General features: G+C 36.7%; 2 protein-coding genes across 4 annotated transcripts; one reads left to right on the top strand and one right to left on the bottom strand.

The window, feature by feature from the left end:
• Nucleotides 1–6,064: 6,064 nt before the first annotated feature.
• On the top strand, nucleotides 6,065–7,619 carry LOC141290273 (formyl peptide receptor 2-like). The gene is made up of 2 exons (XM_073822460.1): nucleotides 6,065–6,556; nucleotides 6,642–7,619. Exons 1-2 carry the CDS (start codon nucleotides 6,089–6,091, stop codon nucleotides 7,137–7,139), a joined length of 966 nt encoding a protein of 321 aa, XP_073678561.1. The 5' UTR covers nucleotides 6,065–6,088; the 3' UTR covers nucleotides 7,140–7,619.
• Nucleotides 7,620–8,514: 895 nt separating this feature from the next.
• lim2.4 (lens intrinsic membrane protein 2.4) lies at nucleotides 8,515–12,832 on the bottom strand. Of its 3 annotated transcripts, none has more exons than XM_073822319.1 (6): nucleotides 12,585–12,832; nucleotides 11,092–11,305; nucleotides 10,809–10,883; nucleotides 10,513–10,662; nucleotides 10,255–10,389; nucleotides 8,515–8,830 (listed from the first exon to the last, which is right to left on the bottom strand). In XM_073822319.1, exons 2-6 carry the CDS (start codon nucleotides 11,264–11,266, stop codon nucleotides 8,769–8,771), a joined length of 597 nt encoding a protein of 198 aa, XP_073678420.1. In that variant the 5' UTR covers nucleotides 11,267–11,305; nucleotides 12,585–12,832; the 3' UTR covers nucleotides 8,515–8,768. The 3 variants fall into 3 exon arrangements, with proteins under 3 accessions (XP_073678420.1, XP_073678421.1, XP_073678422.1); XM_073822320.1 differs by having other exon boundaries at nucleotides 11,092–11,283; XM_073822321.1 differs by lacking the exon at nucleotides 10,809–10,883.
• Nucleotides 12,833–14,540: the final 1,708 nt, after the last annotated feature.

Here is a 14,540-nt window from a genome sequence, read left to right as displayed (position 1 = left end):
TAATCTGATTATATGCATATCTTTATGTTAACTCTTCAAGTATGATGCTGCATAATTTAAAGTCGCATTTTGTCATTGTTTACATATGCACCTAGCATTTTGATTTGTGTGTAATGTTAATGAAAAAATTGCTAAGTGTTATGTGGGCTATAACTAAGTTCATATTAGTCGTCTAGTTATCTTGTCAGTTTACAAATGCAGTGAGTAACATGAAAGTAAACTTGTACGTCGTATTGTGTAACAGTTAACGGCAGTAGTTTACAAAAGGTAATGTTAATGGTAAATATTATTTTCCATCACATAAGCTTTGATAATGTTAATTCCAACATATACTGACGTATTAAGCAATAATAGCATAATATTAAATAATTGTTTTTCTACTTTTATCCTTAGGAGAGCCATCATCTGTAGACACCCAAGGACAGCTGATCATCCTGCAGTGACAAACGACATATGACCATATCAACACCCAGATGTGTTTGACAACTTGAGTGTAGTATTCAGTAATTCAGTGTAGTACTTAAAGCTACTGATGACCAGACCAGATACAGACTGCTGCTTTTGATATTTGTTCCCCCTTTGTACTACATTTCAGTTCAAATGTTGTTTCATTTGTTGAAGCATTTTATGTTCATACAAATATTTAAATATCAATACATGTGCTGGAAATAAAAACAGTTGAAAGTGAGAGAATGTTCTTTGTTTATATACAGTACTGATCAAAAGTTTGGACAAAGTAGTTTTTTAATGTCTTTAAAATAAGTATTTTATGTTCATTAACATGATTACTTATTTAAATGATTTTTGTTATAAAAAATGTGTTATGCAAAGCTGAATTGGCATCAGCCTTTACATTACACCAGTATTCAGTTTGACATTATATATATAATGTGTGGGTGTGTACAGTACATACGTGCATAAAAACATGTATGAATGCTGTATGTAATGTTTGTGCGTGCATTTATTAATCTGCAGATATAAAGGTTTATGCAAAACACTATAGCCAGCATTGAGTTGCGTTGATCTTGTTTATTTGTGATCACAATAATCACATGATGACTCGAAGCATTCATACCCTCTTCTTGCACTGTTCCACAGCAACAAACTTGACCGAACTAAACACATTTTGAAATGAATTCAATACGTAATAACAGCATCGAGCGCTTAGTTTAATAGCAAACATTTAGCGTTGTATTGAAACGAAATGTTTTGTGAAAAGTAATGTACTAATGAAAACAAATATTTAAACAGAAATACAGACTGAGTGACCAAGCAATGCAAGTGAATTTATCACGAACAACCTCCAGATATCTTAGGGACAAAACATGAAGTAAGTTGCACTGTCTTGCTTCAGAGAGATGGCATCCATTGTACGAATAAATGTTCACAACATTTCCGTTTTCATCCATGTGATATGCTTTTAGCAATCTCCTGTGTACACGCACGCAGCATCGATTAGATAATGAGCAGCTTTTTTACCTTAACTGTAGCATTTTCGCTAGATTTTAAAAGAATGTGTTCGTGTTGACCATGTTGACCGATCGGAGAAATAGCGCTACCGGAAATGCTTTAGGCCCGGACATGCGCAGTAGCGTTCCAACGCGCTTGTTATTGTTTACGTCCTTGAAATGGTCTATATAATTTAGCAGCTTCCACAATTTTTTCCCGTGGTTTAGACAGCATAAATTTGCAGAACAACATATTAGTACATTAGCTGTGCAATCCATGCTGTTGTTTACATCCGAGTATCATTAATATGACCGCACATTCAGGTAACTGACCAAATCGTGATGTTAAGTGCAATCTCTGTATTACAAAATTGTGTCATCTGTTATGGGGACTACTGAACAGACAAATAGAAGTTTATTTTAAAATGCAAAGAATTGAAAATCAGAATAAAGCTCTGTAAACACTTGCATTTTTACAAAACCATAAGTGTGTCCCATTAGGTAAAAGTTCAAAACAAGTTCAAAAGCTCTACACAGACTTGTGGTCTTCACACCCCCTTAACACTTGGTCCAAATACAGGAAATACCACGACATACGAAGTGGAAGACGCAAGTGTGGGTATTCGGAAGGGCAAAAGCTGTCTTAAACTGCATAGACCTCTACTAATTATATTTTGAACACAGAAATATTAAATGATAGGGGGAAAATAAGTTAAACAAAGCAAGTGACTGGTAACTAGAATGGGTATTTGAATCATTTGCTCAGCCAATGTTCAGGAAAACAGCATTCTTGCTGTTTGTGTGATGTGAAAGTATGAAAACATTAAAGTTAACTGCATGAGTCTCACAGTTAATGAGTGAAAAAAAAAAATCCTGATAATTTACTCACCTCCATGTCATCCGAGATGTTCATGTCTTTCTTTCTTCATTCAAAAAGAAATTAAGGTTCCCTCTCGAGGGAACTTCGAACCGCATCCTCTAGGGGTCGCTAGGGGAACACCACCAGCATGACTCGTGTCTGAAGAGTACATATCAAAACGACAATGGAATTGGCCGCCATAAGCTGCCGCCAGCAATTCCATTGTTGTTTTGATATGTACACTACTGGTGCGACCACAGTTTAAAAGGGCACTGGTAGAACACAACATTTTCTTCTTCGTCTTTGGCGACTTTTTCTAAGTGTGCATACTGTTGGTAAGAACTATTTTCTTCCTCTTTATTATTATGGCGAGCACTAGTACGACGTTTAAGAAGTGTGTGGATCCGTGTCCTCGTTACTTGACACCTGATGACACGCACGATCTTTGCGTCTTTTGTTTGGGCGAAGAGCACACACGCAATGTCCTTGAGGGGGCATCTTGTGTGCACTGTGAGTGTTTTTAAATGAGAAAGCTCCGCTCTCATTTGTCTCTCCTTTCGAGGAAGGAGGAACAACCATCTGTTCCCCGTGGTTCAGGACCTGCCGATGCCGAGGCACAGAGGAGATTGAACTCATGGGGGTCGCAGGCGGATCTGGCCGATGAACCAAAAAAGGGGCTTTCCCTTTTGCGCTCATCGGCCGGGGACGAAAGTGAGCTCCTGGATGATGATGATGTGGTTTCCCTGACATCATCGGATTCAGGAGCTAGTGTTCTGTTGGGTTCCACCCAGGCTGACATCAGGAAGAAGAAAAGGGTCTTTCTTCTCGATGCGATGGTTTCACCTTCCGAGATTTTCGGTGCCTCTGTCAAGACGGTGGTCGAGAAGTTTAGGGAGGCAAAGACATGCTCAGCTGCTTTCAAATCCTTCATTCCTTGAAGGTCGAGGTCCGAGCCCGAACAACACAGGGGTCCTGGCCCGTCTCGTTCTGAGGAACAAAGACAGGCACTGAAGACCCGTGCCCCTCCTCCACCTGCAGGCGGCTCTAGGAAACGGCGCGGGTCGAAGGGCGGTAGACAAGACCTAAGGGAAGTCATCCAGACGAGAACGTGTAAAACCAAAAAATAACACCCCTCTCTTCCCTTGAGGCGTTTAACTTCGCCCTTCCTAATTCCCCTGCTACTACCATCAGCTCATCTGACCGAGTCACGCCGGAAGTGACATCATAAGCTGTCGCAGGCCAATTCCATTGTCGTTTTGATATGCACTCTTCAGACATGAGTCACGCTGGCGACCCCTAGAGGATGCGGTGTCTCGTTCCCTATCTCAGGGAACCATTCTTACATGGTTTTAAGGAAAACATTCCATTTTCTCCATAGTAGACTTCAAAGGGGATCAACGGGTTGAAGGTCCAAATTGCAGTTTCAAGGCAGCTTCAAAGGGCTCTACTCAATCCCAGCTGAGGAATAAGGGTCTTATCTAGTGTTGTGTTAGCAGGTAGTAAGAATACGAAATCTCCTGATCTGATCTCCTTATTAATATAAATTAGAAATGAGAAATTTATTTTGACGATTTGTTTGTCCAAGGGATCCAAAAAGACTGGGACCGAAAAAATAAAAAAACCAAAGAAAAAGGAACGTCGCCGGAGGACACCAGACAGCGCCGAAGGTGGACAACTGGACGCGGAGTCAGGAGCACCAGAGAATCTTCCATAAACTAAGAGAGATGATTCGACTAATAAGAAAGCAAGAAGAATTAAATAAAAAAGTAATGAGGTTAATAAAAGAATTAATGGCTTTGAATGATTTTATTTGGAATTAAACTCAGTAGCAAGTGATTTAGAAGCATGACGCATTCAGGCTTCTCTTTTGGCTGAAGATGAGTTTTAAGAGTGTTTCTGGTATGTAAACCGCAACAGGTGAGACTAGCTCACTTGTGATGAATGATAAGATAAGACTCCAATGTATGTGTTTTGCTAAGCTTTGCAGAAAAGGTGATGCATTTGCAATCGAGAGTTGCAAATGGAGCACCTATTCAGAGTTTAACGTATGTAATGCATTTTCCTTTAGTTGCATAATAGATGTCAGTCGAAGGACTGGGGGGGCGACAAACTGCAAGCTATATGCTTAAGACAGTATTTAGTTTGAGCACCTGAAAGGTGTCCGTTTCAATAGTTTAAAATAGACAGATATGCTCACTTGTTTTCAGTTGTTACTGCAATTCATTATTTGATCTTTTAAGACTGTGGTTAAGAGACACACATGTTTTGTACTCAAGTTGTCAAAGGACTCTGTCAGTGATGAAAGGTGTGTGTGTTGGGGGTACGGAAACCAGAGACTATAAAATCCTGGTTTCGAAATATGTTATCTGCCACAATTCGGGTGAAGACTCCTCGCTGTTATTTTGATTTTGTTTTAATAAACCGAAACCATGTTAAGTGGTGATTCGTTTAATCACTTTAAAACAAGACTCCTGAGTGATTATTAAATGTAACCTATTATCTGAGATCTGAAAGTTACTCCTACCGAGCTCTATGAGACCGAACCTGACTGAGCAGCAGTGGACATCGCCAGAAACTCTTCAGGGCAATTGACTACACACAAGATCCTGCAGGTGAGATGCTGGTTACCTATTTCTTGAATTGAGGAATGTGTTGGCTTGCATATGAAGTGTTGTGGTTGACTCTTGAGGTTTTAGCGATGGAAAACATACACTAGTGAAAAATTATTGTCTAATTGCTAATCAGATAAGGTCACATGTGATTTGTTCTTCATCTGTGCTCTCCAGTTCAAAAAGGTAGAGAAACTCAAACTTCAAAATGACTTTCTTTGCGTGTTCATTTCGTCACAACCTTTCCAACGTGATTAATGCTTGAAGAAGAGCTAATGCACGATGAGCATTTGTGGTTAAAAAGTATAGAAATTTTTATTTTTTAGAAAATTACCTATTCCTTGGCTGGGATCTTGTAGAGCTGCATTGAAACTGCAATTTGGACGTTCGACCTGTTGGTTCCCACTGAAGTCCACTATACAGAGAAAATTTCTTGATTGTTTTTCTCAAAAACCTTAATTTCTTAAACTGAAGAAAAAGACATGAACAACTTTGAAACAGGAAGGTGGAGGAGGTATTGGAGAAGTATTTATATCTCCTTATGTTTGTCTCCTCCCTCTTCTGGTTTGTCCCTTCTTCGTCTGAATTCAACCAGCCAAAGAACCAGACACTGAATTATTTACCAGCACAGCAAAATTACATTTTAGTTATACAAAGCTCCAGTTAACTCATTCACAAAGGATTACGGCAGCAGTCTTTCTATTTTGAAAACAGGTAAGAACACCCACATCAATTCATTACCTGAATATTAATACTATAAAACATTGCGATTAAAGATATTTCGACATTTATGCAATGATTTCTGAAATCCCAAATGTTTGTATCCAAGATTTCAGAGACTAATTCAAAACCTGTAACTATAAACCGTACCAGTTGTGTTTATCTTGCATTTTTTGAGAGATCAGCAATCTTTGAACACACTTGTGGTGTGACAGTCACGATGGGAGGTTTCTCTTATCAAATTTAAAATGATAGTGCAACCTCTATGTGCAAAATTATATAAAAAAAATCTTTTTGAGCATTTTAGAAATTCCTGTGGAAACCCAGGGCAAATTAGTATTCTTTGTTGTGGACAAAACTGTTGTTAAACAGACAGACTGAAGGAACATTAATACATTTATGTATTAAGTTTTGGTTGTAGAATGAACTCCAACGCAACTTTGACTGAAGACATGGTGAATAAGGCCAGCATTGTCTTCCTCTCCTTCATTGTTTTCTTTGGGACCGCCGGGAACTCTTTGGTCATCTGGGTGGCCGGCTTCTGCATGAAACCCACTGTCACAAATGTTTGGCTGGTCAATCTCGCTGTAGCAGACCTGATCTTCTGCCTGACACGGGTCACTTCTCTTATCAAAACCATTTACTATAACTACTGGACTTTTGGAATCTTTGTCTGTAAGTTCAATGGTTTCTTCAAGTACGCCAACATGTTCTGCAGTGTTTTTCTTCTGGCTGTCATCAGTGTGGATCGAGCGCTCTGCGTTTGCCACCCAGTGTTGACCAGAAAACGGCGGACGTTATGTGCTGCTCGTGTGGTCAGTGTGGGAGTTTGGATTGTGGCGGTGATGTTCAGCTCACCGTACTTTGTGTACCGGCATGTTTTTCCTGACAAGAACAACTTGAGCCAGTGCTCACTAAAGGTTATTGCATGAATCACTTTGAATATTATAATGTAATTAATTATATAGCAAATATGTAAATGTATATTTATAATTGCATTTTCAGCATAAAGGAGCAGCAGAAGCAGGTGACAGTTCAGCAAAGTACGTCTACTACTGCACTCGTTTTATCTGTGGATTCTTATTGCCCTTCCTGGTCATCCTCATCTGTTACATACTCGCTGCTGTTGGGATACGCCGAACGCGGCTCTCTGGAAAATCAAGGCCTCTTCGGGTTCTTGCTGTATTGGTCTTTGCCTTTTTCTTATGTTGGGCCCCGTACCACTTTCTAGGGCTGGTCAAGTTGGTGAATGAAGACAACAAGGCTGTAGAAAACGGATGGGTTATGGCTTCAAACTTGGCCTATTTTAACAGCTGTGTGAACCCGGTGCTATACTTTTGCATGGGACTAGATCTTAATCGACGCTGCAACCAAAGTTTGTCTGTGATTTTTCGCAGGGCGTTTATGGAGGAAGGCCAAAGTCTCTCACAGCAAGGCACTAGAGAAGAAAGCTTTAATTCTATTCCAAAGACTGAAGATCCTGAGTGTGAAACTAAAGTTTAAGACAAGTTTTTAAGCAAGCTTTTAGTGGAAGCGACAGCATGAACACGTTTCTTTCCTGTGTTCATAAGATGAATCCAAAGCCAAATAAGCATATTTAATGTACTGTATGTCAGCCTTTCCTGATACAAATTGACAGCAGCTGTACTTGTTTGCCTAAGAATTGTTAAAAATAATAAGTAAAAAAAAACTCTATTAAACTATTGTTTAATCAAATTAAATTTGTTTGATCATTAAACTGTTTTGAAATGTGAACCCTTAAAGGGATAGTTCACCCAAAAATGACAATTACTCCATAATTTACTTACTCTCATGTCATCCTAGGTGTTTATGACTTCCTTCTTTCAGATGAATACAATCAAAATTATTTTTAAAAACGTCCTGGAGCTTCCATGCTTTATATTGGCAGTGAATTGGGTTTAAGATTTTGAAGAAAATTAAGTGCATCCATCCATCATAAAAAGCAATTTCGTTTAATATGAATTTTTTTGATGGGACAACATTTGAAGGAATACTGTTGGTTTGTTGATTGTTGGGTTTTTATGTAGTTTGTAAAAGAATATAATGCCTTCTTCTTCTTCAAAAAAGAGGAAGTGAATTGCATTTTTAGAGAAGACTACTTCTACTTTTTGCACCTCACTTGGTAAAAAGTTTCAAAGAATTGTTCAGATGAGAAATGACCATTTCTATGAATAAAAGAGGGAAAGCAAACATTCTGAAATGAATATTAGAAAGAGCTGGCATGATAAAACTGAATAACTGCAAAAAAGAAATAAAATGTGACAGGGTCCCAAAATATGCCATTTGCTGATATATAAAAATGTAAGCTCTGCTTAGATTTTTTTACTCTGTTTTTCTGTTTTACACAGGATGTGCCACACTTGCTGACTACGTATTTGAGATGGTGTGAAACTGTGAAACAAGTCTGATATTCATGGCCACATGGTTAAATAAACACTTCCAGTTAAACAGTTCCAACAAGGCTGCAACACTAAAAGTGAAATTATATTGCAAAACAGTTTACATAAACCTTGCATAATCTGCAAAATAATGATTATTTTATCAAAATACAAGGGATTATACAAAATGCATGTTATTTTTTATTTAGTACTGATTTGAATACCATATTTCACATAAAAGATGTGCACAAGAGAAAATAATAGTTGAATATAAATGACCCCGTTTATATTGAAGGATTTTTTCAAAGAACAGCAGGCAGTTTAACTGTTCAGAACAAACAAGGGACTCATGAACAACTGTCACTAAACAAAAAAACACAGCTTTGGATCATTCAGGTAGCAACACAGTATTAAGAATCAATCGTATGTACTTGTGATGTGTTTTGCAATGCTGCAATATATCAAGAAAACAAATCACAGAAAATGATCTGATGTGGAATTTTATTGAAAAAAATATGAAAAGTGAAATAAACATTTGTGAAGACTGGTATAATTATCTGTGCAGAATCATACAAGCATGTGTAAAAAAAGTCATTTAATGCTGTTTTAAGCTATTAATTTGTCAGTGTATTTTGCAGTTTAGAGTTTTATGGTATAACATTTAGGTCTGATGAAGGTCCTGATGATTTCTGAGCCAAAACATTCTGCTGCTTGCAGTTTTTCCTTCTTCAGGTTAGCGACTTCCAACCACTCTCCTGGATTCATACATTCTGTGGGCACATATGTAGAATATACCTGCAAGACAAATTTCAAATCATTTAACATTTAAACAAGTGTGCATATTTCCTTAGAGTATCAACTTAAAAATGTATGAAAGAATATGCAATTGTCCATATAGTTAATAATGAGAACAGGAGAACTTGTATGTTTAGTGCTTGTCATAAAGACGACTGTAGATAAGAGCAATGCATTTTTCATTTGAGTTCGGTCTCCATGCACATCCTGGTTTTATCTTTTGTGACAGAACGTTATCATGAGGTCAATCAAAGCCCTTTTAACCACATCCTTAGTCATGTTATTTCCATTCTGCACATTTCAGCTTTTAACACTCCCTTTGAACTACTGTGAGTCATTGCAATTTCAAAATAAATGTATGTTCATTTTCTACCTTGGAATATCAGTTTCAAAAGTTATCTGATGGTACAATGACTTCTAATAAAGGGGGTCGCACACCGGACGAGAAACGCAGCGCAACGTCGCGTCGCGCCGAGGACAGCTGGAGGTATCGCACACCGGACGCGCACATTCTATATACGCGCCAGCTCATTTTTCAGTGAAGTTCTGAACTGCAAGTGACGGTTGTGACCTTGTAAATCCAGTAGGTGGCAGTCAAAGACAGTGAATGTAATAACGACAGGCAAACGTTACATGGGACTTTAGATTTTGCGTATGTAAAAATGTCTCGAGAAAATAAAATATGAATTAATTATATAGGTTTACATTTTTTTCAAGCTGTAAACCTAATGTAAGTAGTATTTTGCAGCAATGGTATCTATCTTGTTTTTTTAAACTAATAGGACGATTTGAGACAAATATGATGTTATTTAATATAACGCCGCCGGTGTGCGTATACTCATAGAAAACTATGTTTTCGAATTTTAAAGACGCGGCGCGACGCGGCGCTGTGTTTCTCGTCCGGTGTGCGACCCCCTTAAGAGTACGTAAGTTTGGTGAGCGGGTATGAAATTTCGCGAAAAAAGCAGCAACACATCCACGTTAATAACTGTTTACTGTAATTACGACAATGTATTCCTCTCACTTAACTGTAGGGGGCTCTAAAGTCGTAAAATACACTAAACTATAGGCCCTACACCTTATTTTTTTTCGTAAGAGTAGGCGCCGTATATATATCTATGGTAGGCGCGGCCATTTTATGGTTCTGGCTTCCGGTCTTATCCGCATCCAGATGTACATAACAACTCGTTTTGCTGCTTAATATTGCAGATTGGTGTGTCTTACTATATTATTTTAATGTATTATCTTACTTATAAACACACTGGTTTGTAGTGCAAACAGTTTTACCGTTTACTGCATGTTGTTGTTCTTCACATTAATTCCATAATGAACCGGAAGTTTCGCCCATAGCCTTACTTTCGTGTTTAAGAATAAGGTGGATAAAACAGTTGCTTTAAACAGCAGTCTGTGAGGTTTTCTATCACCTGCAAAGAAGGTCATGAGCATGGCCACCCATCCCAGTATGTAGGACCAGGAGAAGCGCCAGTCTCCGAAACGCTTGCCCAGGAAGCTTAGGGTTACGCCAGTGTAGATCGCCATAGCCAGCAGCACAAACAGAGCTGGGTGTAAAAAAAAAAAGAGATGGATTAATTATATTTCTGACTTAAGAACAGTTTTTATTCATACTTAAATGTGCTAAAATTCGGCATACAGCTCTTCGTATATGTGTGTTTGTGACTCACTAGAGATGAAAAACATGATTCCTGCTGCAAAGGAACGACTGAATCTCTCAAAGGCAGAAAAATGGGCAAATGAAAGGATGCCTGCTATGATGCCCGCAAAGCATGCCATTCCCGACAGGATCATGAATGCCCGTGTGGCATTCCAATATGCTGGAAAAGCATAGACAAGACAAGAAATGATCATAAAACAACAGTTGAGATGGATATGTTTATTCTCTTCTCATCCCAGGCAGTTCTTAACACCAAATTTGTCTGATTTTGCTTATTTGTTTTTTGAACTGTCCCTGCAGAATCACCTTGAACGAACCAGAGTACAGCTTCTGTAATCTCAGATGCCATCTTATGAGACCAGGGGTACAACTTTGGAGAACCTGTTCAGAATACGACTGTGCAAGGCTCAGACAACACAAACCAGAGTATGGAGCTCTCTGTATGGCAAAAAGAATAAAGCACTGCCATCTACAGGCTAAAGTGGTCTAAACGCTTAAATACAGGTACCAGATTTCTTGTATATTGTAGTTAGGGACATATGACTTGTAACTTGAAATAGTCATGAATATTCACATTATATTTGCTTACCTATACTTGCTGTTTGCATGTAGCACTTGTTGGCCATGCAATACCTCCACAGGCCCTGGTGGGCATAGCTGCCTGAGAGGCGATACTGCATCCAATAATCTGTCGCTGTGGAAACCACTATTAGGATGTTCCCAATAATGGCACAGAACAGGCCGCCGCCCATAAAGCTGTACATCCTGACACACACTGCGACTATGCAGGAAGGAGATATACACTAAATAGATAGGAGAGACATTTTAATTTTACAAATACAGATGCTTATGTGCACACATTCATAATTGCCATAAAAAGGTATTCTAATAAACCAAAAAATTATAAATAAAATATATAAAACAAAACTTTTTTCACTTCAAATCAACAATGTATTATATTTAATATTAGCATGTATTAATATTAGTGTATCAAAATAACTATGCAAATCTGCTAATATAAGCAACATACTTTAAAAATACCCCTTAAGCTTTACAGTTATTTCTTTACACTTGCATAAATCATTTCAATAATTATGTTTACAATTATGTCAAACAGGGAACTTTAAAATACAGATGTACTTTTAAAACTAATAAATAGAAAATATAAAAACACAAAACATTTAGCAAAAATAAAAGCGTTTTTCTCTTCAAATATAGCTAAATAAATTCAGCTAAATAAACATGCATACATCTTTTAACACAAATTTAGTAATTCAATAGATTAAACATATTATATTTAATTAAATATGAACATGTAAGAATATTAATATGTCATTAATATGAATTACTCAGTTACTCAATTTAAACATAAACAAGCATTTGAGGATTTTTAAAAATAAATTTCAAAAATAGCATTACAAATTTGGTATTATAAACAATATATACACTTTAAAAACATTTCTCAGCTCAACAATAAAAGATTTTTTTTACAGTTGCATAATTCTTTTTGTTTATTAAATTTAGTTACATTAGGAGCTTAAAAATACATATTTTTCTGTATAATTCAATATATTTAAATTGATAACGTCACATTAAAAAAAATATCAAAAAGATATTCCAAGTTAAATAGTCATTAAGAGAGAAAATATTTCAGTAATGGTGAGATTAGGAATCCTTCAGGTCCCACAAATTCTTTGGTTTTTTAGCATTTTTGTGTATTTGAACCCTTTCCAACAATGACTATGATTTGGAGATCTATATTTTCACACTGGGGACAACTGAGGGACTCATATGCAAGGACAGAGCTGGGGAGTGAAAAGTTTTTGAATTTGAATCTTAAAAATACAGCCTTTTCAGTATAATTCAATATGCTGAAAATGAGAACATCCTATTGAAACATCAAACAGATTTTGATATTCCAGGTTTGACGTTAATTTAATAATAAACATTTCTGTAATGTATATTATTGACATGCTCATCATAAATATCTACCAGTTCCATTCACACTGCTCTGATGGTTCATTTAATGAATCGTATTAGGAATTACAGATATACAAAGACCAAAGTTTTTCCATCGCTTACCTTGTTGCTGCTGAGGCAAATCCCTCTTTGCTTATCCTCAGGGGAAAGAGGGAGTGAGAGAGTGGAGAGGGAGAGAGAGATGTTAAGAGGCAAAAGAGAAATAGACAACCTCTGTTGCCCTTTTTTGTTGATGGTGGCAAAATCCTTTAAATGCTACCTCCTCTGTCCCTGAAACAAATACACTTGAACTGGTTAGGGCAGGGGCCCTGGTGCGTCCGACTTTTCACTATGTGTATGCATGATGTCAGTGGTCCTCCTTTTGTTTGAAGAGTAGTCTGTTCTGTAGCTGCACATATTCAAAGGATTGCTTTGGTGCAGCTGTCAATGCAAAACGCTGAGTTGCATGCTTGCTTTGACAGGGGCCACAGCGTGGATACCCAGGCATACCTATAGATTAGTTTAAAGTGCAATAAACTCAATGTTTCCCATTTCCAATTCAACTTACTGAATTAGTTTTACAGTTGAAGTCAAAAGTTTACATACACCTTGCAGAATCTGCAAAATATTCATTATTTTACCAAAATAAGAGAGGTTATACAAAATGCATTTTTTATTTAGTACAGACCTGAATAAGATATTGCGCATAAAATATGTTTACATAGAGTTCACAAAAAAAGTTACATTTATAAAAATGACCCTGTTTAAAACATACTCTTGATTCTCAATACGTTGTTATCTGAATGATCCACAGCTGTTTTTTTTTTTAATGATAGTTGTTCATGAGTTTTTTGTTCGTCCTAAACAATTAAACTGCCCGCTGTTCTTCAGAAAAATCCTTCAGGTCCCACAAATTCTTTAGTTTTCAGCATTTTTGTGTATTTGAACCTTTCCACCAATGACTGTGTGATTTTGAAATCTATCTTTTCACACTGAGGACAACTGAGGGACCCATATGCAACTATTACAGAAGGTTCAAACACTCACTGATGCTTCAGAAAGAAAAACTATGCATTAAAATCAGAATAAATGTAACTTATTTAGTATTCGGAAAAACTTGTAAGTATCTTCTAAAGGGCAGAACTAAATGAAAAAAAGAAAGAAAGATATTTAGGCAAAATGAGAAAAATGTACACATCCTTCAAATGTTTTCACCCCCCTGGCTCTTAAAGCATCGTTTTTCCTTCTGAAGCATCAGTGAGCGTTTAAATCTTCTGTAATAGTCCCTCAGTTGTCCTCAGTGTGAAAAGATGGATTTCAAAATCATATGGCGCTTTTCCATTCAGTCTTTATTGGTTGGGATCAAATACACAAAAATGCTGAAAAACCAAAGAATTTGTGGGACATGAAGGATTTTTCTGAAGAACAGTGGACAGTTTAACTGTTCAGGACAAACAAGGAACTTATGAACAACAATCACAAAAAAAAGCACAGCTGTGGATCATTCAAGTAACAACACAATATTAAAAATCAAGTGTATGTAAACTTTTGAATGGGGTCATTTTTATAATTTCAGCTATTATTTTCTCTTGTGAACTATATGTAAACATCTATCAAGTGAAACATCTTATTCAGGTCAGTACTAAATAAAAAAATAACATGCATCTTGTATGATCCCTTTCTTAAAAAAATATAATAATTGCAGATTCTGCAAGGTGTATGTAAACTTTCAACTTCAACTGTATATACAAATTTAATGTTCAGTGAACTTCTTGGGCATTTGCTTTACAACAGCAGTAATACCTCAACAATACATTTGCATAAATCATTTCAATTATCATGTTTCGTCAAACAGGGACCTTAAAATACAGATGGTACTTTTTTTAAACTTGTAAAACTAATAAATAGAAAATATAAAAACACAAAACAGTTTGCAAAAATAAAATTCAATGGATTAAACATATTATATTAAATTAAATATGAACATGTAAGAATATTAATATTTCATTAATTTTAATTACTCAGTTACTCGATTAAAACACATTGTCTACTATCTCTTATAGATTCACAAGGAGTGCT

This window comes from Garra rufa, chromosome 17, assembly GCF_049309525.1.
Source record: "Garra rufa chromosome 17, GarRuf1.0, whole genome shotgun sequence".
In the NCBI taxonomy this organism is placed as follows: domain Eukaryota; kingdom Metazoa; phylum Chordata; class Actinopteri; order Cypriniformes; family Cyprinidae; genus Garra; species Garra rufa.
This window is presented reverse-complemented; position numbering and strand designations above follow the sequence as displayed.